Raw genomic sequence first — 21,511 nt, forward strand, 5'->3', positions numbered from 1 at the left:
ATATCTCAGTAGATAAAGGAGATTAGAACAGTAATTTGTAATCCAAAATATCTTAGGATAAATATTGGAAGTTATTCACACAAGTCCGTTTAAGGTGGAATACCTGACAGAATCCCCCCTTCAAGCAAACCGCACCACGGTTTGTGGCCGAGGTCTATGAGGATTGCGTCTGGAATTGAGCAATAAGCCTAGGGGCAGTTATATGAGACTCCGGTTCCCAAGTGTCCTCATCGGGGCAGTAGCCCTTCCAACGAACCAAGTATTGTAGTTCACCATTATGAATCCTGGAGTCAGTGATCTCCTTCACTTCATATTCCTCAGAGTCTATAAGTGGTGTTGTTGGTGGCATCACCTGAGTTGGTGATTTTAGCTGGTTTCAACAGGGAGACGTGGAAGGTCGGATGGATGGTTAAGGTAGAGGGCAACTGAAGGGTGACTGCATTCTCGTTGATTACACGAATGATCTGAAATGGTCCTATGAATAGACTGGCTAATTTTTTACTGGGAACTTGAAGTCGTAGATTTTTTGTCGACAACCATACCCAATCTCCTGTAGTATATGGTGGTGGTGTTCTTCGCCTGAGATCGTAATAATGTTTCTGCACTACCTGTGCGGTCTCCATATTCCTGCGAAGTAGTTGGAAATTCTCAGTTATTTTATCAGCCAATAATTCAATGGAAGAATTCGATGTGACTTGTTTTGAATTTACTGAGATATTGGGATGGTATGCAAAATTAGCAAAAAATGGGGATAACTTAGTAGAGGAATTGGTGGAGTTATTGTACGAAAATTCAGCTAAAGATAAGTATTTTTTCCATTCATCTTGATGATATGCACAATAACATCGTAGGTAGGATTCAAGCCACTGATTAAGGCGTTCAGCCTGTCTGTTGGTCTGCGGATGATATGCAGTGGTGTATCTGTGTTTAATTTGGAGTTTCTGGCAGAGGTTTCTCCAGAAGCGGGAGGTAAACGGAGTTCCTCTGTCCGTGGTTAGTATAGATGGTATGCCATGTAATCTAACAACATTATCGATGAAGAGCTGAGCGGTTTCAGAGGAACTGGGAAGTTTGTGAAATGGTATGAAATTAGCTTGTTTCGTAAACGGATCTATAACGACTAAAATGGTATTCATACCTGATGATACTGGTAGTTCAACGATAAAATCCATGCCCAAATGGGACCATGGTCTATCTGGTATCTGAATGGGCATGAGTAAGCCATATGGAGCTTTCTTTTCAGACTTAGAAGATGTGCAGATGATGCAGTTATGTACATATTCCGTTATGTCTTGTATCATCTTAGGCCACCAGTAACTCCTAGAGATTATTTCATTTGTTCTTCTAATGCCTGGATGACCGCAGAGAGGAGGATCGTGGTGGTCCTTAATTAACTCCTTGCGTAGGGAGATAGGAATGTATAATTTATCCTTTTTGTACCATAAGCCATCTGAGGCTTTCTGTAGATCGTCTGGAATATGGGTTTCCAAATGAAGAGCCTTGTGGTACTTAGCCTTGTCACAGTAAGTTAAGCCAATGAATTTCTCATGAGAGATGATTTCTGTTGGATTGTCATTATTTACAGGTATAGGATCTCTTCTGGAAAGAGCATCTGCCTTGCCATTTTTTGAGGCAGGTCTGTAGACTATCTGGATTTTAAATCTACTAAAAAAAAAAGATTCCAGCGTACCTGCCGTACTGAAAGTGTCTTATTCCGCTGTAAATACTCCAAGTTCTTATGATCGGTATACACCAAGATAGGGAGTAATGTGCCCTCTAGGAGATGTCTCCAGTACTCAAACGATCTCTTAATGGAAAGCAATTCTTTTTCCCCTATAGGGTAATTCCTTTCAGGAGGAGATAACAACTTCGAATAAAAAGCTATGGGATGTAAAGGGTGAGTGGTATCTTGTCTTTGTGAAAGTACTGCTCCAAGTGCATACTCCGAGGAATCAACCTCTAAAACATACTGTAATTCAGGGTTTGGATGACATAATATTGGAGCAGAAGTAAGAGGTTTTTAGGAATGTAAATGCTTCTTCAGCCTTTGGGTTCCATTGGAATACGGTTGATGATCCAGTTAAAGCTGTCAGAGGTTTAGCTATTGTGGAATAGCCCTTGATAAACTTTCGGTAGTAGTTGCTAAACCCTAAGAACCTCTGACGTTCCTTTTGGTTTTTTGGGGTAGGCCACTTTTCAACGGCTTCCACTTTGTTCGGTTGCATTTCAATTCCTTCTGGGGATATAGAGTACCCCAAAAAGGAGATCCTGGTGGTATGGAAAAGGCATTTTTCTGCTTTGGCATACAAACTGTGAACTTGTAACCGGGATAAAACCCATCTCACATGCTTAATGTGATCCTCTAAAGTTTGTGAATATATTAAAATGTTGTCTAAATAGACTACGACACAAATATCCAACAGGTCCCTAAACACATCATTGATGTAATGTTGAAAAGTGGCAGGGGCATTACATAGGCCGAACGGCATTACCAGATACTCGTAGAGCCCATATCTGGTACGAAATGCCGTCAGCCACTCATCTCCCTCTCGTATGCGAATGAGATTGTACGCGCCCCTTAAATCAAGTTTAGTAAATATGGTTGCCTCATGCAACCGTTCAATCAGTTCGGGGATTAGAGGGAGAAGATATCTGTTTTTTACTGTGATCTTATTTAGTTCCCTGTAGTCTATGATGGGACGTAATGACTGATCTTTGTTCTTGACAAAGAACATTCCCACACCAGCAGGAGAGACAGAAGGTCTTATAAATCCCTTCTTCAAGTTGTCGTCTAGATAAGACTTGAGGTGTACCAATTCAGGTTGGCTTAAGGGATATAGATGACCATAGGGTATATCTGAGCCCGGCTTCAAATCTATGGGGCATTCATAACTACGGTGAGGAGGTTGTGTTTCAGCCTCCCTTTTACTAAACACTTCAGAGAAATCTGCATACTCGGGAGATATTTGTAAACATTCCTCAGACATGTTTATAGAATGAGGAGTGTTGAAACATACTTTTGACAGTGAGAGGAATCTAAAGAAACCTGTAGAGTTTTCCAATTTATAACAGGTTCATGTAGTCTGAGCCATTGCATGCCCAATACAATAGGGAAATGGGGGGAAGGGAGGACATCAAAGCGCAAAAATTCATGGTGGTTAGAGTGAGTACTTACTAATATGGTTACAGTATGGTGAGTTATTGGGCCGCTAGAAATATATGTACCATCAACAACACGAATAGAAACAGGCTGTTGTTTTTGCTCAAGTGGTATTTTATTCTAACACACTCCAAATCAATATAAGTCCCATGTGCACCCGTGTCAACTATAGCTTCTGCTGGGTAACGCTTACGGTCCCAATGCAAGAAGAGAGAGATGGTACAGTAGTTAGATTTAAAATGAGGAGAATCAACAGTATTACTCAAAACCCACTTACTCTTCTTGTTTTTCTGTAATAAGGGGCATTCTCTCACAGTATGTGCTGGATTGGCACAATATAGACATAATGCTTTAGACCTCCTTCTTTGTTTTTCCTCCTGGGATAACGGACCTCTCAATAGACCTATGTCCATAGGTTCCTGTGTGACAGCAGTTGCGCTGGGATGGTAGGTAGGAGATGGCCTTTTATAAGTTTGATCTGAACCATGGCGTTCTTTCTTTCTTTCAGCCTTCTATCAATTTGTACTGAGTCGCATTAAACCTTCTAAAGAATCAGGTTCTACTCGGGCCAGTTCATCCTTTATTGCGTCGGACAGTCCTAAACGGAACTGATTCTTTAGTGCTATATGGTTCCATTGAGAGTCTGTTGAAAACTGTTTGAATTCAGTGATGTATACTTCAGCAGAGCGGGAACCTTGTTTTAGTGCCCTCATTTTAGTTTCAGCTGTTAATTGTGTGTTGGTGTCAGAGTATAATTCATCCATTGCAGCCAAAAAGCTAGGGAGAGATGAGATAATGGGGTTGTTGGTCTCAAAGAAAGAGTCTGCCCAGATTCTTGGTTCACCCCTTAAATAGGTGATCGTTGTCAATACCTTCACCCTATCAGTGGGATAGGTTTTTGGTTTTAACGTAAAGGTAAGGAGACGGGCATTTCTAAATTGTCGGTACAGCCGTCTATCTCCTGAGAAAACATCTGGAGGAGAGATGTGTGGTTCTGGGACGCTCTCAGAGGTGGTTGCCTTAGGTGTTATAGCATCCTTTATGATCTTCCTTAAGGTTTCATTTTCAACCTGTAGGTTAGTGAGGGCTTGACCCATTTGATCCACTTTTTGAGATAAGCCATACACTATCTGCGGCAGTTCCGCTGGATCCATATTTATAGGCTTAGTTATTATGTTAGGATTCAACTGATGAAAGACAGTTGTTTGGATCTGCAACTGCGAAACTGTTTTTAATATGTCTCAATGGAGCTGAGATTTATCTTATCAGGAAGACAACCAGCTAGCTCACAGTGAATTTTTGGTAAGATAAGTTGAGGTATATTCAGGTATGAACCTGCTTATGATCTCAGAAATAAATCAGAAGAATGTCTCTCTATGAGGAAGAGCAATATATATAATTAAGCAGGCAGTCCTGATTAGCTAAACAGTGTCTCTTGTTATCATATACCAGGTTGGTAACGAATTGCAGTGATGAGAAACTTCACATATATACATATATACAAATTAGAACATGTTCATGCTTACCACAACCTCAGGACACTTTGCTTGCAGTTATTTTCAGTGAGAGGAGAGATTCTGATCTGCAGCTGACAGGCAACAGTGAAGCAATGCAATCAGGTTAGAGACAGAGTGGCTGTATGGAAACTGGAACTCAATTACAGGTTGTTATTCCTTAGAGCCTTTAATGTAATTAGTCAGCAGCAGACTTAGTTACAGTGACTGTGACAAACAAAAGAGCAGAGGTTTGGTATTGTAGCACAACTGTTTCCTTTGAGAGGAGATGATTGCTGCAGCTTGTGGGAGTCAGCATAAAGTGAGAATCAGTCTTCCAGTTTGTAAAGATCCTGTGCTGCAGGCAGATTAATGATTGGAAAGTTTCCTATTTAGGATGCTTGAAATATCTCAGTAGATAAAGGAGATTAGAACAGTAATTTGTAATCCAAAATAGCTTACGATAAAGCAGAGAAAGCAACTACGTTACTCCTATAACACTCAATAACTAAGCACTTGTCTAAGGTTAGAAGACAGGTGATATAGAGTAGGTAGGTTGGTCTAATGAATAAAGGTGGTATTGGAAGTTATTCACACAAGTCAGTTTAAGGTGGAATACCTGACAGAAACTGAGCTGCAGCATGGTGGGTAAGACCATACAGCAGTTTCACAAGACAGGTTCCACTCAGAACAGGTCTCACCATGGTCGACCAAATAAGTTGAGTGAGGGTCAGCCTGTCAGTGCTCAGACCATATGCTGCACACTGCATCAAATTGGTCTGCATGACTGTCGTCCCAGAAGGAAGCCTCTTCTAAAGATGATGCACAAGAAAGCCTGCAAACAGTTTGCTGAAGACAAGCAGACTAAGGACATGGATTACTGGAACCATGTCATGTGGTCCAATGAGACCAAGATAAACTTATTTGGTTCAGATGGTGTCAAGCGTGTGTGGCGGCAACCAGTTGAGGAGTACAAAGACAAGTGTGTCTTGCCTACATTCAAGCATGGTGGTGGGAGTGTCATGGTCTGGGCCTGCTTGAGTGCTGCTGGCACTGGGGAGCTACAGTTCATTGAGGGAACCATGAATGCCAACATGTACTGTGACATACTGAAGTAGAACATGATCCCCCTCCCTTCAGAGACTAAGCTGCAGGACAGTATTCCAACATAACAACCCCAAACACACCTCCAAGACGACCACTGCCTTGCTAAAGAAGCTGAGGGTAAAGGTGATGGGCTGGTCAATCATGTCTCCAGACCTAAAGCCTATTGTGCATCTGTGTGGCATCCTCAAATGGAAGGTGGGGAGCACAAGGTCTCTAACATCCACCAGCTCCGTGATGTTGTCATGGAGGAGTGGAACAGGACTCCAGTGGCAACCTGTGAAGGTCTGTTGAACTCCATGCTCAAGAGGGTTAAGGCAGTGCTGGAAAATGATGGCCACACAAAATACTGACACTTTGGGCCCAATTTGGACATTTTCACTTAGGGGTGTACTCATTTTTGTTGCCAATGTTTTAGACAATGGGTGTGTGTTATTTTGAGGGAACAGCAAATTTAGGATGTTATACAGGCTGTACACTCACTACTTTACATTGTAGCAAAGTGTCATTTATTCAGTGTTGTCACATGAAAAGATATAATAAAATATTGCAAAAAGGTAAGGGGTGTACTCTCTTTTGTGAGATACTGTATAAGAGTGATATGAAATGGCTTAATATTGTTTGGGTGAAGGTATGGGTCCCACTGGAAATTAACTAGATGTTTTGTTAAGCTATATTTTACAGAATAATAATACAAACAACAAAATCATGTTGGTCTCTTAATGCATGATACAAACTAGGAAAGGAAAGAAAATGTATGCAACATTTCTGAATATGTGGAAACACTACCATCTAATATAAACAACCGACCATGTTTACATGAGTACATTATACGTCATCCTTTAGAAGTGAGGTTAAGTGAGACTGTATAGAGTTTGGGGCATTGCAGGTTATAATATTGGTTGTGTGCAGATCTTGTAGTTATTTTCTATTCGATGTTTCAGACTTTAATTGGATAAACTAATAGGGGGCTAGGGATAGTCTACATGTAGACATAGAGCTAGAAATCCTATTAAAGGGTTACTTTAAGTCACTAGTTGTTCAAATCATATGTCTGTTCTTTGAGAAAAGTGGTGACCTATAAAAAAAAAAAACCACAAAAAAAAGCACAATTTGCAGCCTAATAATATTACTTGTATGAAATATTAGACTTTTCTCTTAACACATGATACAGTGTGACTTCCAAGAGTAAAAATAAAATCTTTGCATCATATCTAAGTGGCTATGTTGCCCAGTGCAAACAAAATACTAAAAGGAATCTAGTTCTAAACTAGTAGCTGACCAGGGTTAGGTTATCCAAAGACATAGAACTCAAAATCCCATTAAAGGTTTAGTTTAAGTCACATAATGTTCAGGTCCATTAACTGTTTTTAGATATAAATGGTGACCAATATTAGAGGTGTACAATTTGCATCATGGTAATATTGCTTGCATGAAATATCATTATTTGATTCTCAATATATAGTGCAATGTGAGTTACAAACGCAATAATAGGATATATGCCTCATACAGTATCTAAATGGGTATGGTGCCCAGTGCCAAAAAAAATCAATACTAAATAGGAGAGATAAAAACAGACGAGCATAACTAAATAAGTAAAGAACAAAGAAGAAAAGTGAGATATATGGGAAATAGTTTGCTGCATCCATCAAAGAAGCATTGACCATCTTAAGGCAAGGGGTTACATTCAACATTGTGCAGCATAAATTGAGACTAAAAGGTAGCAAGTCTTATGAAGTGAGTAAAAGAATTGCACTTCAGCCAACGCCCGTAGTTTACCAAGTCTTGCTCTGCTTCCACCAGTAATGCCTCTTGTGGGGATGGCAGCAAGATAATTCCTGCAGTTCTGCGTCCTTCTGCTTCTTTTTTGTGAGTCCCATATCAATATTGACAATCATGGTTGTTCTATGATTGGTAATTGATTGTGCAGGCATGCTTTTTATTCTATATATAAAGTTATCTTGTGAGACTCCATATGTAATGGTGTATTTGTATTGCGGATTGAGAAAATCCTTTGCCGCCATTGTGGATTCAGAAGTATTGTAAGTGGCTTTCACTTCCAATTTTGATCTGAGGTCCGTGTCTGTTTTTTAAGCACTTTTTTATGTAAGCTGCTTCTGCTTTTGGGAGGAAAGTTCTGTGGGGCATAGTGCCTGATACGTAACATACCTGCCTTAACTGCCCCCCCCATTTCATGGTGATCTTGCAGAGTTCAAGTCTTGGGTATAGATTCCCATACATAACTTGTGTACTCGCACCATATGATAAAAGAAAACATTTTATGCCTACCTTTATAAATTAATTTCTTTTATGGTGGTGATAGGCCACAATCCTAGCCCTTTCTTTTTGTACAGTTGTTGGCAGTATTTGTTTTGTATTTCATTTGCCCCTGCTTTTTCCCTGTTTTTTCCCTGTTTTCTCCATCTACTTTTGGGAGCGGTGTTTTTGCCTCCTAGTGGACAGGAGGGTAACTTCCCCCCACATGACTAATGGACTTTCACTATCTTGAAACAAATAAATCGGGTAAAAAATTTTTTCTATTCCTAGTAAAAAAAAAAAAAAAAAAAATCTTCAGACTTTGTTTTTTTTTTTACTTAGCAATTATTTACTATGCATGTGCATTTGTGTACTTCGTAAGCAATGATTGCCAGAAATGGGCTCTTGCCAATGGTATTAAACTCTTTTTGGAGTCGGATTTCTTCTTGTGAGTTTCGACACACAAAGGTCTGTGCAAATCCAGATCTTTGTGTGTTGCACTTTCACAAGCAGAAACCTGACTCTGAATGCTGCCATTGTCTGCATTTTGTTTGCTACGGAAGTACACAAGTGCACATGCCCGTTTACAGAGCAACATGAAAGGAATCCTAAATTCTGGTGTTTTTGTGAAAGTGAACTGATGAGAAATGTGTATAAATAGGAAATAAAGGCTTTAATGCTGTTGTTTGCCATGTATAGTGTAGAAAATTACACACAAATGTACATTTTTTCCATATATTATCTTGGCATTTCCCATACAGAAAAAAAACATGTGATTTATTGTAAAATACTACAAATGGCTTAAGCACAGGGGTGTGCAGTGACTTGGCAGTGATGGGGTTTAACAACCATGCACAATTTTAGAAACATTGGGGTTATATTATATTTTCACTTTTTCTCCAACAAACCATTAAATTAACCCTTTGAGTGCTAATGACGGCTCTGAGCCGTCAGTTTCTCACTCTGGTGCTAATGACAGCTCAGAGCCGTCATGAGCATTCTCCCACCTTGAAGGAGATCTGGGGGCTCCTTACTGCTCCTACCCCGGCGATCATGCCTGTAGAGTGACAGGCATCGCTGGGGCTTCATGTGATGTGCAGTGACGTCTTGCGCAATTACGTGATGACGTCGCCTCGCAACTTTATTTATACTTAACAATGTAAAGTATAGGAGGAGGGGGCATGCTGCTTAGAAGCCTGTATCTCAGGCATCTAAGCAGCTACAGACCATCAAGACCCACTGTTGGAAAGGTAATCGCCTAACCTTTCCAACAGTGTAAGTCTTGGGGGGTCTGTAAAAAAAGAAAATATTAGCACCCAGGTGGGAAATGGCTTAGCAGCCAAAGGGTTAAAGTGTGTAGGAGACACTATTCTTAAAATAAGAGATTTGGAAAGTTACATATGTCACCACTATAGAGGTATGAATACAGTATGTATAGCTTTAAATAATGTTAAGAGATAATAATCTTGACATTTTTCTCCCTTGTTTTTGTTTTGAAGGTTGAAATCTGAAACTAGAGATAAATGTGCTACCATTAACAATCCAAATGTTTCAAACCCTTCTACAACCACAAGCATAAATCACAGTGGTGGACAAAACCAAGATCAGAGACGTGCTATAAAGAGTAAGTCTGGTTTATCAGTTTACACATACATTCAAGAGCTAAGTAATTTGGTTGTCCTCTACACATCATACTGTGAATTGTTTGCATGCTTTGAGGAGCTTAATCCTTAACAGTGGGAAAGACTGCATGGGCTTTTTACCATATAAACTGTTTGATTTCTATACGTATGAATGAGAATTTCATGCCTAAGAATAGATGGAATTGTATGGAGCACCGCTAAAGGATACCATTTAGCCAACCATACACTTCAATTGTTATTAGGTATTTAATAGACAATCTAAAAACTGAGAAGTACAATCTTTATGAAACACCAAATCCTTTAAAACACAGAAGGAATCAACCAGCATCTCTCTAAGATAGTGATACTGGTATGTAAATCAAAGTAACATAGTAGATCATGTTGAAAGAAGACAAGTTCATCAAGATCAACAGAACTGATTTTAATGCAAGTAAACCAATATTGTCACCAGGATAATATTGGCGCTGCATAATTTGTCAAACCACATACAGTATGACGCTGCATACCCTCTTGTAAATAAATAAAACAATACAGAATAATTACAAAAGCTTTTGTACAGCTAGTGACAGAATCCACTTCTCTGTAACAGACCTAAAACTCAGAACATGTTCTAAACAATAAAGGGCATTATTTAACGCTTGCGTGCTAACTCCACTAAAAGTATTTTTTTTTTGCGCGGGCCTGGTAGCGCTCGCATTAAAAGTTGAAAGTAAACTGTTCTCGCAAAAAGCAAACTTGATGCATGCAAAAAGCTGAAGTTAGAATATTGTGTGCATTAATTTTTTATAAAGTAAGGAAGGTTTATTTCTTTTACAAGATATGACGAGTCCACGGATTTCAGCCTTACTTGTGGGATTAAACCTCTTGCTAGCAGGAAGTGGCAAAGAGCACCACCGTAGAGCTGTATATATATAGCTCCTCCCTTCCCTCCCCCCAGTCATTCTCTTTGTCTGTGTTAGTTATAGGAAGAGGTAAAGTGAGGTGTTAGTTTTAGATTCTTCAATCAAGAAGTTTTTTTATTTTAAAATGGTGCCAGTGAGTACTATTTTCCTCAGGGAGAAATCATCAGTCTATATCTTCCCAAGAGGAGTGGAGACATCTTTTTTCTTTCATGTAATTAGCAAGACTCCATGAGCTAGTGACGTATGGGATATACATTCCTACCAGGAGGGGCAAAGTTTCCCAAACCTCAAAATGCCTATAAATACACCCCTCACCACACCCACAAATCAGTTTTACAAACTTTGCCTCCCATGGAGGTGGTGAAGTAAGTTTGTGCTAGATTCTACGTTGATATGCGCTTCGCAGCAGGCTGGAGCCCGGTTTTCCTCTGTGTGCAGTGAATGTCAGAGGGATGTGAAGAGAGTATTGCCTATTTGAATTCAATGATTTCCTTCTACGGGGTCTATTTCATAGGTTCTCTGTTATCGGTCGTAGAGATTAATCTCTTACCTCCCTTTTCAGATCGACGATATACTCTTATATATACCATTACCTCTACTGATTCTCGTTTCAGTACTGGTTTGGCTTTCTACTAAAAGTAGATGAGTGTCCTGGGGTAAGTAAGTCTTATTTTGTGACACTCTAAGCTATGGTTGGACACTTTCATATAAAGTTCTAAATATATGTGTTTAAACATTTATTTGCCTTGATTCAGGATGTTCAACGTTCCTTATTTCAGACAGTCAGTTTCATATTTGGGATAATGCATATGAATAAACCTGGTTCCCACAGAGCAGTTGAAGGTAGTGTAAAGAAACATCTTCAGTGTGGAGAACCGTGTCATGCTACAAGCAGCATTGAGGTATGTTCAGTCATTTGTTTCTAGGGAAACTTGATGTATCAGAACAGGCTGACATTATTCCCTATCTGGGGAGGGGTAAATCGGTATGCACTACATGTATGGTAATGGTGTACCTGGAATTCCCTTTATAGTGATTGCTATAATATCACTTATGAGAATTATTCAGTATGGGCTAACGCTGGGAGATGCGGTTGCTGGCTAAGAACGGTCATACATTTATCTGACCTAAGGGAGTACAGTTTTTTTGTCATGCAGTTAGGCTTGATTTTGGTGCGGCATGTTTGTGTAAGAGGGGCACATGGCTTCATATTTATTATTAACGACATGTTTGGTTTTTCCTGGCAACCCATGCAGGTCTCTGTAAAGGCTAGTGTTATGCCCATGGGGGCGGGGCCTATTTTCACATGCTCAGGCGCGCAGTATCATCCGGATCGCATAGACAGCAAAGGCCTGGGCTCCGGTGGGGCCTAAGTTGTTTTGCCATTCGAAGGGTCTTAAAAGCTTCTCAAGCAGCTGCAATGTAGGGGCCTGAATCAATAAAAAGTTTTTGTCAAATCGCTTTATATTGTTTTTTACACATCTAAGCAAGCTGGTGCAATACTGTTAGAATATTTGGGGCACATTAAAACTATTTTTATTGCCACAAACGCTGTTTTGAAGATAAAAGAAAAATTGTTGCGCTTTTATTATCTAAAGGTGCAGTACACTTTTTTGTGTTAACATTTTTGTCTATAGAATTTGAATTCAGAGCTCAATATTTTAAGTAAAGAATGACTATTATTGCTATTGCTAGTCTGTTTAACATGTCTGAAACTGAGGAAACTACTTGTTCTATGTGTTTAGATGCCATTGTGGAACCCCCTCTTACTTTTTGTCCCTCGTGTACTGAAAGGGCCTTACAATGTAAAGCGCAGATTTTATGTAAAGAAAGTGTGTCTAAGGATGATTCTCATTCTGAGGAGAATCTGGGTATACCGCCAAATACTCCTCAAGCGTCACAATCTTTAACGCCCACCCAAGCGACGCCGGGGTCTTCAATCACGTCTAATTCCTTTACTCTGCAGGATATGGCTGCAGTTATGTCAACTACCCTTACAGAGGTATTATCTAAGTTGCCAGTGTTACAGGGCAAACGCAGCAGGACAGAAGTCAATGTGTATATTGAGTCCTGTGATGCTTTGTTAGCTATTTCCGATGTACCCTGATTTGGGGGTCATGGAACTTCTGTCTGAGGGGGAACTTTCCGATTCGGGAAGTGTGTTTCCTCAGACGTACTCGGACGTCATGTCCTTTAGATTTAAGCTTGAACACCTCCGCCTGTTACTTCGGGAGGTTTTAGCGACTCTGTATGACTGTGACTCTATTGTGGTACCACCAGAGAAATTGTGTAAAATGGACAAATACTTAGGAACCGGAAAAACATCAGTGTAAGCAGGTACCTCTAAGAGAATTTCGGAGATTACTAAGAGGGAATGGGACAGACCAGGTATCCCGTTCTCACCTTCTCCTAATTTTAAGAAAATGTATCCCATATAGGACACTGTTCGGGACTCTTGGCAAACAGTCCCTAAGGTGGAGGGAGACATATCTACCCTGGCTAAGCATACAACTATTCCTATTGAGGACAGTTGTGCTTTCAAAGACCCTATGGATAAGAAATTGGAGGGTCTTCTAAAGAAACTGTTTATTCATCAGGGTTTCCTTTTACAACTGACGGCCTGCATTGTACCAGTTACCACTGCGGCAGCCTTCTGGTTTGATGCATTGGAAGAGTCTCTTAAGACAGAGACTCTTTTAGAGAATATTTTAGATAGAATTAAGGCTCTTAAGCTGGCTAATTCTTTTATTACAGATGCTGCCTTTCAGATTGCAAAATTGGCGGCTAAGAATGCCGGATTTGCCATTTTAGCGTGTAGAGCGTTATGGTTAAAATCTTGGTCTGCTGATGTGTCATCTAAGTCAAAACTTTTGGCTATTCCTTTCAAAGGAAAAACCCTATTCAGGCCTGACTTGAAAGAGATAATTTCTGACATTACGGGAGGTAAGGGTCATCTCCTACCTCAGGATAGTACTGCTAAACAAAATAATTTTCGTTCCTTTTGGAACTTTAAAGGAGCCCCCTCTTCCTCTTCTTCCACCAAACAGGAAGGGAATTTTGCTCAGGCCAAGTCCGTCTGGGGACCCAACCAGGCTTGGAACAATGGTAAACAACCCAAAAAGCCCGCTGCTGCTACCAAGACAGCATGAAGGGGCAGCCCCCGATCTGGGACCAGATCTAGTGGGGGGGCAGACTTTCTCTCTTTGCCCAGGCTTGGGTAAGAGATGTTCAGGATCCTTGGACACTGGAAATTGTGTCCCAAGGGTATCAACTGGAATTCAAAAATTCTCTCCCAAGGGGGAGGTTTCTTCTTTCAAGATTGTCTGTAGACAAGGTAAAGAGAGGCGTTCTTAGTTGTGTAAAAGACCTCTCTTCTATGGGAGTAATTCGTCCCATTCCGATACTGGAACAGGGGCAGGGGTTTTACTCAAATCTCTTCGTGGTCTCCAAAAAAGAGGGCACGTTTCGTCCTATTTTAGATCTAAAAAGTCTAAACAAGTTTCTCAGTCACATCCTTCAAGATGGAGACTATTCGAACAATTCTGCCATTGATCCAGGAGGGTCAATATGACGGATGCATATCTTCATATTCCTATCCACAAGGATCATCACCAGTTCCTAAGGTTTGCCTTTCTGGACAAACATTTTCAGTTTGTGGCTCTTCCCTTCGGGTTTGCCACAGCACCCAGGATCTTCACAAGTGTTCTAGGGTCACTTCTGGCGGTTCTCAGGCCGCGGGGCATTGCAGTGGCGTCTTATCTGGACGATATTCTGATCCAGGCATCTTACCATCTGACAAAGTCTCATACAGACATGGTTCTGTCCTTTCTGAGGACTCACGGGTGGAAGGTGAATTTAGAAAAGAGTTCATTAATTCCACAGACAAGGGTTCCCTTCTTGGGAACTCTAATAGACTCCATATCTATGAAAATGTTCTTGACAGAAGTCAGAAAGTTAAAGATTCTGAATACATGCCAAGCTCTTCAGTCCAATCCTCTGCCATCAGTGGCTCAGTGCATGGAGGTAATTGGATTGATGGTGGCGGCAATGGACCTCATTCCGTTTGCTCGTTTTCATCTCAGGCCACTACAACTGAGCATGCTCAGGCAGTGGAATGGAGATTATGCAAATTTGTCTCTTCAGATAGATCTGGATCAGGAGTCAAGAGATTCTCTTCTTTGGTGGTTGTCGCCAGAACATCTGTCCCAAGGGACGTGCTTCTGCAGACCCTCATGGGTGATAGTGACAACGGACGCCAGTCTACTAGGCTGGGGTGCAGTCTGGAATTCCCTGAAGGCTCAGGGTGTGTGGACTCAGCCGGAGTCTCTTCTTACAATCAATATTCTGGAATTGAGAGCAATATTCAATGCGCTTCAGGCATGGCCTCAGTTGGCTTCGGCCAAATTCATCCGCTTTCAGTCGGACAACATCACGACTGTAGCTAACATCAATCAGGGAGGAACAAGGAGTTCCTTAGCGATGACAGAAGTATCCAAGATAATTCAGTGGGCGGAAGCTTACTCTTGTTATCTGTCAGCAATCTACATCCCAGAAGTGGACAACTGGGAAGCGGACTTTTTAAGCAGACAGACGTTTCATCCGGGGGAGTGGGAACTCCATCCAGAGGTCTTTGCCACTCTGATCCTCAGAATTGGATCTGATGGAGTCTCGTCAGAATGCCAAGCTCCCAAGATATGGATCCACGTCAAGGGATCCTCAGGCCGAACTGATAGATGCCTTGGTTGTTCAACCTAGCTTATGTGTTTCCACTGTTTGCTCTCCTTCCCCGGGTGATTGCTCGGATCAAACAAGAGAGGGCTTCAGTAATTCTAATCACACCTGCGTGGCCTCGCAGGACTTGGTATGCCGATCTAGTGGACATGTCCTCTCTGCCGCCGTGGAAGCTTCCATTGAGGCAGGACCTTCTCACTTAGGGACCCTTCCAACACCCAAATCTAGTTTCTCTGCAACTGACTGCTTGGAGATTGAACGCTTGATTTTATCTAAGCGGGGGTTCTCTGATTCGGTCATTGATACTTTGATTCAGGCACGTAAGCCTGTTACTAGAAAGATCTACCATAAGATATGGCGTAAATATCTTTATTGGTGCGAGTCCAAGGGCTACTCATGGAGTAGCGTTAGGATTCTGTCTTTTCTTCAAGAAGGATTGGAGAAAGGGTTATCAGCAAGTTTCTTAAAGGGACAAATGACATGCTTTGTCACATTTACTACACAAACGTTTGGCAGATGTTCCAGACGTTCAGTCTTTTTGTCAGCCTCTGACCAGAATCAAGCCTGTGTTTAGACCAATTGCTCCACCCTGGAGTTTGAATTTAGTTCTTAAAGGGACACTGTACCCAAAATGTTTCTTTCGTGATTCAGACTGAGCATGAAATTTTAAGCAACTTTCTAATTTACTCCTATTATCACATTTTCTTCATTTTCTTGGTATCTTTATTTGAAATGCAAGAATGTAAGTTTAGATGCCGGCCCATTTTTGGTGAACAACCTGGGTTGTCCTTGCTGATTGGTGGATAAATTCATCCCCCAATAAAAGTGCTGTCCAGAGTACTGAAACCAAAAAAAAGCTTAAGTTGCCTTCTTTTTCAAATAATGATAGCAAGAGAACGAAGAAAAATAGATAATAGGAGTAAATTAGAAAGTTGCTTAAAATTGCATGCTCTTTCTGAATTACAAAAGAAAAAATTTGGGTTCAGTGTCCCTTTAATGTTCTTCAAGGGGTTCCTTTGAACCCATGCATTCCATAGATATTAAGTTATTATCTTGGAAAGTTTTATTTTTGGTTGCTATTTCTTCTGCTCGTAGAGTTTGAGCTTTCAGCGTTTCAATATGACTCGCCTTATCTTATCTTCCATTCTGATAAGGTGGTTTTACGTACCAAACCTGGGTTCCTTCCTAAGGTTGTTTAAAATAAGAATATTAATCAGGAAATTGTTGTTCCTTCATTATGTTCTACTCCTACTTCTGAGAAGGAGCGTCTGTTGCATATCTTGGACGTGGTCAGTGCCCTGAAGTTTTACTTGCAGGTGACTAAGAAATTTAGTCAATCATCTTCATTATTTGCTGTTTTTTCTGGAAAGCGTAGGGGCCAGAAAGCTACGGCTACCTCTTTCTTTTTGGCTGAAGCAGCCTCCTGAAAGAATTATGGCTCATTCTACTAGGGCTGTGGCTTCCTCATGGGCATTTAAAAACGATGCTTCTGTTGAACAGATTTGCAAGGCTGCAACTTGGTCGTCTCTTCACACTTTTTCCAAATTTTCCAAATTTTATACTTTTGCCTCCTCTGAAGCTGTTTTTGGGAGAAAGGTTCTTCAAGCAGTGGTTCCTTCCATTTAGGTTCTTGTCTTGTCCCTCCCTTTCATCCGTGTCCTGTAGCTTTGGTATTGTATCCCACAAGTAAGAATGAAATCCGTGGACTCGTCATATCTTGTAAAAGAAAAGGAAATTTATGCTTACCTGATAAATTTATTTATTTATTTTACGATATGACGAGTCCACGGCCCACCCTGTCATTTCTAAGACAGGTATGTACTTACTTTTATTAAACTTCAGTCACCTCTGCACCTTTGGCTTTTCCTTTCTCTTCCTAACTTTGGTCGAATGACTAGAGGGGGAGGGAAGGGAGGAGCGCTATACACAGCTCTGCTGTGGTTCTCTTTGCCACTTCCTGCTAGCAGGAGGTTTAATCCCACAAGTAAGGATGAAGTCTGTGGACTCGTCATATCGTAAAAGAAATACATTTATCAGGTAAGCATAAATTTCCTTTTTTCTTGGGTTTTCTGATTGGTTTCTTTTGGCATTCAGTGAGGATTCCTCTGATTCTTCAACTCCTTCAGGATGGTTTAGAAAAAGGTCTATCGTCAAGCTATTTGAATGCTCAAATTTCTGCTTGGTCAGTTCTTTTGCATATATACATATATAATAAAAAATATAAGCAATATATTTAAAAACTTGCTTCAATCACAAATAAAACAAACCAAACAAACATTTGTTTGGTTTATGTATACATATATATATACATATACACATTAAATCAATGTAAATATTTGCATAGGAAATTAGCACATCTAGGCAAGTATCCCCGCATGCTTTTCCCCAGAAATTCTTAATATACAATGTTTCCAATGCACAAGAGAATTGTGGGTAAGATATGCAAATTAGATATGCAAATTCTCAGTTTTTTTGCTTCAAAATACTGTTTTGACACAGCAATCCTTTTTAACCGGATTATGGCAGCAAACCAGAAATCACTCACTAGACAAGCCTGTTTCGTTCTTTTTGGAACTCATCAGTAGGAGATAGATTTCTGGTTGCTGCATTGGTAAAGCTATTTTCATGGTTAAACCAAAATTCATTAAAATTATGGGGGGAGATATTTGCATATCTTACCCACAATTCTCTTGTGCATTGGAAACATTGTATATTAAGAATTTCTGGGGAAAAGCATGCCGGGATACTTCCCTAGTTGTGCTAATTTCCTATGCAAATATTTACATTGATTTAATTTTGAGACATGGAGGATTTTAATTTCAGTTTTTTATCTCCCCCCATAATTTTAATGAATATACACATTATAAATATATAAATAAATAATATTAATATATATATATATATATATATATATATATATATAATGTGTGTATATATATATATATATATATATATATATATATATATATATATAATGTGTATATATATATATATATATATATATATATATATATATATATATATATATATATATATATATATATATATATATATATATATATATATATATATATATATTTATAATGTATGAATGCAGTCTCAGGAGGCAATTGCAGACTTCTTCCTGAAATTCCTGCTCTTTTGCAGAGCTTTGACTCTGAGGATGCAAAGATTTCTAACTCAGATGGGGACATTTCATCTGATGAGCAGGATCCTGTTCATGAGTCAGAATATGACAGGTTTAAAGTAGAGCATAACTGTAATTTATTGCATGTGGTTTTAAAAGCTTTAGAAATTTCTGAAGAAAAACTTGCTGAAAACAAACCTTTAAATCAGTTAAATATTATTTCTTTCCTAAGATATGGTGAGTCCATGGCTTGAGTAATTACTGTTGGGAATATTGCTCCTTGCCAGCAGGAGGAGGCAAAGAGCACCACAGTTAAACTGCTAAGTATCACTCCCTTACCCACAACCCCCAGTCATTCTCTTTGCCTTCGGTGCATGGAGGAGGTGAAGTTTAGGTGTCTGAAGAAAAATTTTGATTTAATCTACAAGCAAGTTTTGGGGTATAGCCATATTCCACGTCATTCCTTGCAGTCGGGTAGTGGTGGCTTTAAAGCAGTTAGGAACTTGAAAAGAGGTACTTACTGTGTTTACTTAACAATTGCTGCCCTAGTTTAGAAAGCCAGAGTTGACTACTCTGTTCTTTCATTTTCAAAGGTCTCTGTGAAGAACTGTCTTCTCATACCTTGTAACTGTCTACATGCGGAGCAGGTAAGTGCTTTTTCTTCCAGTTGGGGAGACCATGCACTTAACAAATTAAAAACACTGCTTTTTTATTGGGACATAGATAATCATGTTGTATGGGTTACACTGGGGTATGAAGCAGTCACTGTAGCATGTGTGAGACCAACTTTTAAACTTTTTTAAAAAAGAAATGGTAAAATGGTTTTATTAGACTTTATTTCTTTCATGTAATTAGCAAGAGTCCATGAGCTAGTGACGTATGGGATATACATTCCTACCAGGAGGGGCAAAGTTTCCCAAACCTCAAAATGCCTATAAATACACCCCTCACCACACCCACAAATCAGTTTTACAAACTTTGCCTCCTATGGAGGTGGTGAAGTAAGTTTGTGCTAGATTCTACGTTGATATGCGCTCGGCAGCAGGTTGGAGCCCGGTTTTCCTCTCAGCGTGCAGTGAATGTCAGAGGGATGTGAGGAGAGTATTGCCTGTTTGAATTCAATGATCTCCTTCTACGGGGTCTATTTCATAGGTTCTCTGTTATCGGTCGTAGAGATTCATCTCTTACCTCCCTTTTCAGATCGACGATATACTCTTATATATATATATACCATTACCTCTGCTGATTTTCGTTTCAGTACTGGTTTGGCTTTCTACAAACATGTAGATGAGTGTCCTGGGGTAAGTAAGTCTTATTTCTGTGACACTCTAAGCTATGGTTGGGCACTTTTTTAATAAAGTTCTAAATATATGTATTCAAACATTTATTTGCCTTGACTCAGGATGTTCAACATTCCTTATTTTCAGACAGTCAGTTTCATATTTGGGATAATGCATTTGAATCAATCATTTTTCTTACCTTAAAAATTTGACTTTTTTTCCCTGTGGGCTGTTAGGCTCGCGGGGGCTGAAAATGCTTCATTTTATTGCGTCATTCTTGGCGCAGACTTTTTTGGCGCAAAAAATCTTTTCTGTTTCCGGCGTCATACGTGTCGCCGGAAGTTGCGTCATTTTTTGACGTTCTTTTGCGCCAAAAATGTCGGCGTTCCGGATGTGGCGTCATTTTTGGCGCCAAAAGCATTTAGGCGCCAAATAATGTGGGCGTCTTATTTGGCACTAAAAAAAATATGGGCGTCGCTTTTGTCTCCACATTATTTAAGTCTCATTTTTCATTGCTTCTGGTTGCTAGAAGCTTGTTCCTTGGCATTTTTTCCCATTCCTGAAACTGTCATTTAAGGAATTTGATAAATTTTGCTTTATATGTTGTTTTTTCTCTTACATATTGCAAGATGTCTCACGTTGCATCTGAGTCAGAAGATACTTCAGGAAAATCGCTGTCTGGTGCTGGAACTACCAAAGCTAAGTGTATCTGCTGTAAACTTTTGGTAGCTGTTCCTCCAGCTGTTGTTTGTATTAATTGTCATGACAAACTTGTTAATGCAGATATTTCCTTTAGTAAAGTACCATTACCTGTTGCAGTTCCATCAACATCTAATGTTCAGAGTGTTCCTGATAACATAAGAGATTTTGTTTCTGAATCCATCAAGAAGGCTATGTCTGTTTTTCCTCCTTCTAGTAAACATAAAAAATCTTTTAAAACTTCTCTTTATACAGATGAATTTTTAAATGAACATCATCATTCTGATTCTAATGACTCTTCTGGTTCAGAGGATTCTGTCTCAGAGGTTGATGCTGATAAATCTTCATATTTGTTCTTTACTTAAAGAAGTACTAATTGCTTTAGAAATTGAGGATTCTGGTCCTCTTGATACTAAATCTAAACGTTTAGATAAGGTCTTTAAATCTCCTGTGGTTATTCCAGAAGTTTTTCCTGTTCCTGGTGCTATTTCTGAAGTAATTTCCAGAGAGTGGAATAATTTGGGTAATTCATTTACTCCTTCTAAACGTTTTAAGCAATTATATCCTGTGCCGTCTGACAGATTAGAATTTTGGGACAAAATCCCTAAAGTTGATGGGGCTATTTCTACCCTTGCTAAACGTACTACTATTCCTACGGCAGATGGTACTTCGTTTAAGGATCCTTTAGATAGGAAAATTGAATCCTTTCTAAGAAAAGCTTATCTGTGTTCAGGTAATCTTCTTAGACCTGCTATATCATTGGTTGATGTTGCTGCAGCTTCAACTTTTTGGTTGGAAACTTTAGCGCAACAAGTAACAGATCATGATTCTCATAATATTATTATTCTTCTTCAACATGCTAATAATTTTATCTGTGATGCCATTTTTTATATTATCAGAGTTGATGTCAGGTTTATGTCTCTAGCTATTTTAGCTAGAAGAGCTTTATGGCTTAAAACTTGGAATGCTGATATGTCTTCTAAATCAACTCTACTTTCCCTTTCTTTCCAGGGTAACAAATTATTTGGTTCTCAGTTGGATTCTATTATCTCAACTGTTACTGGTGGGAAAGGAACTTTTTTACCACAGGATAAAAAATCTAAGGGTAAAAACAGG

The 21,511-nt window shown here is 39.6% G+C and overlaps 1 protein-coding gene across 1 annotated transcript in view; it reads left to right on the top strand.

Annotated features, from left to right (window-relative positions):
• The window catches only part of LOC128657582 (elongin-A-like), a 427,971-nt gene that overhangs the window by 340,100 nt on the left and 66,360 nt on the right, over positions 1–21,511 (top strand). The window contains exon 10 of the mRNA XM_053711962.1: positions 9,513–9,637. Within this exon, the coding sequence (XP_053567937.1) occupies positions 9,513–9,637 (125 nt within the window). The remainder of the gene's footprint in view (positions 1–9,512; positions 9,638–21,511) is intronic.

This window comes from Bombina bombina, chromosome 4, assembly GCF_027579735.1.
Source record: "Bombina bombina isolate aBomBom1 chromosome 4, aBomBom1.pri, whole genome shotgun sequence".
NCBI lineage: Eukaryota > Metazoa > Chordata > Amphibia > Anura > Bombinatoridae > Bombina > Bombina bombina.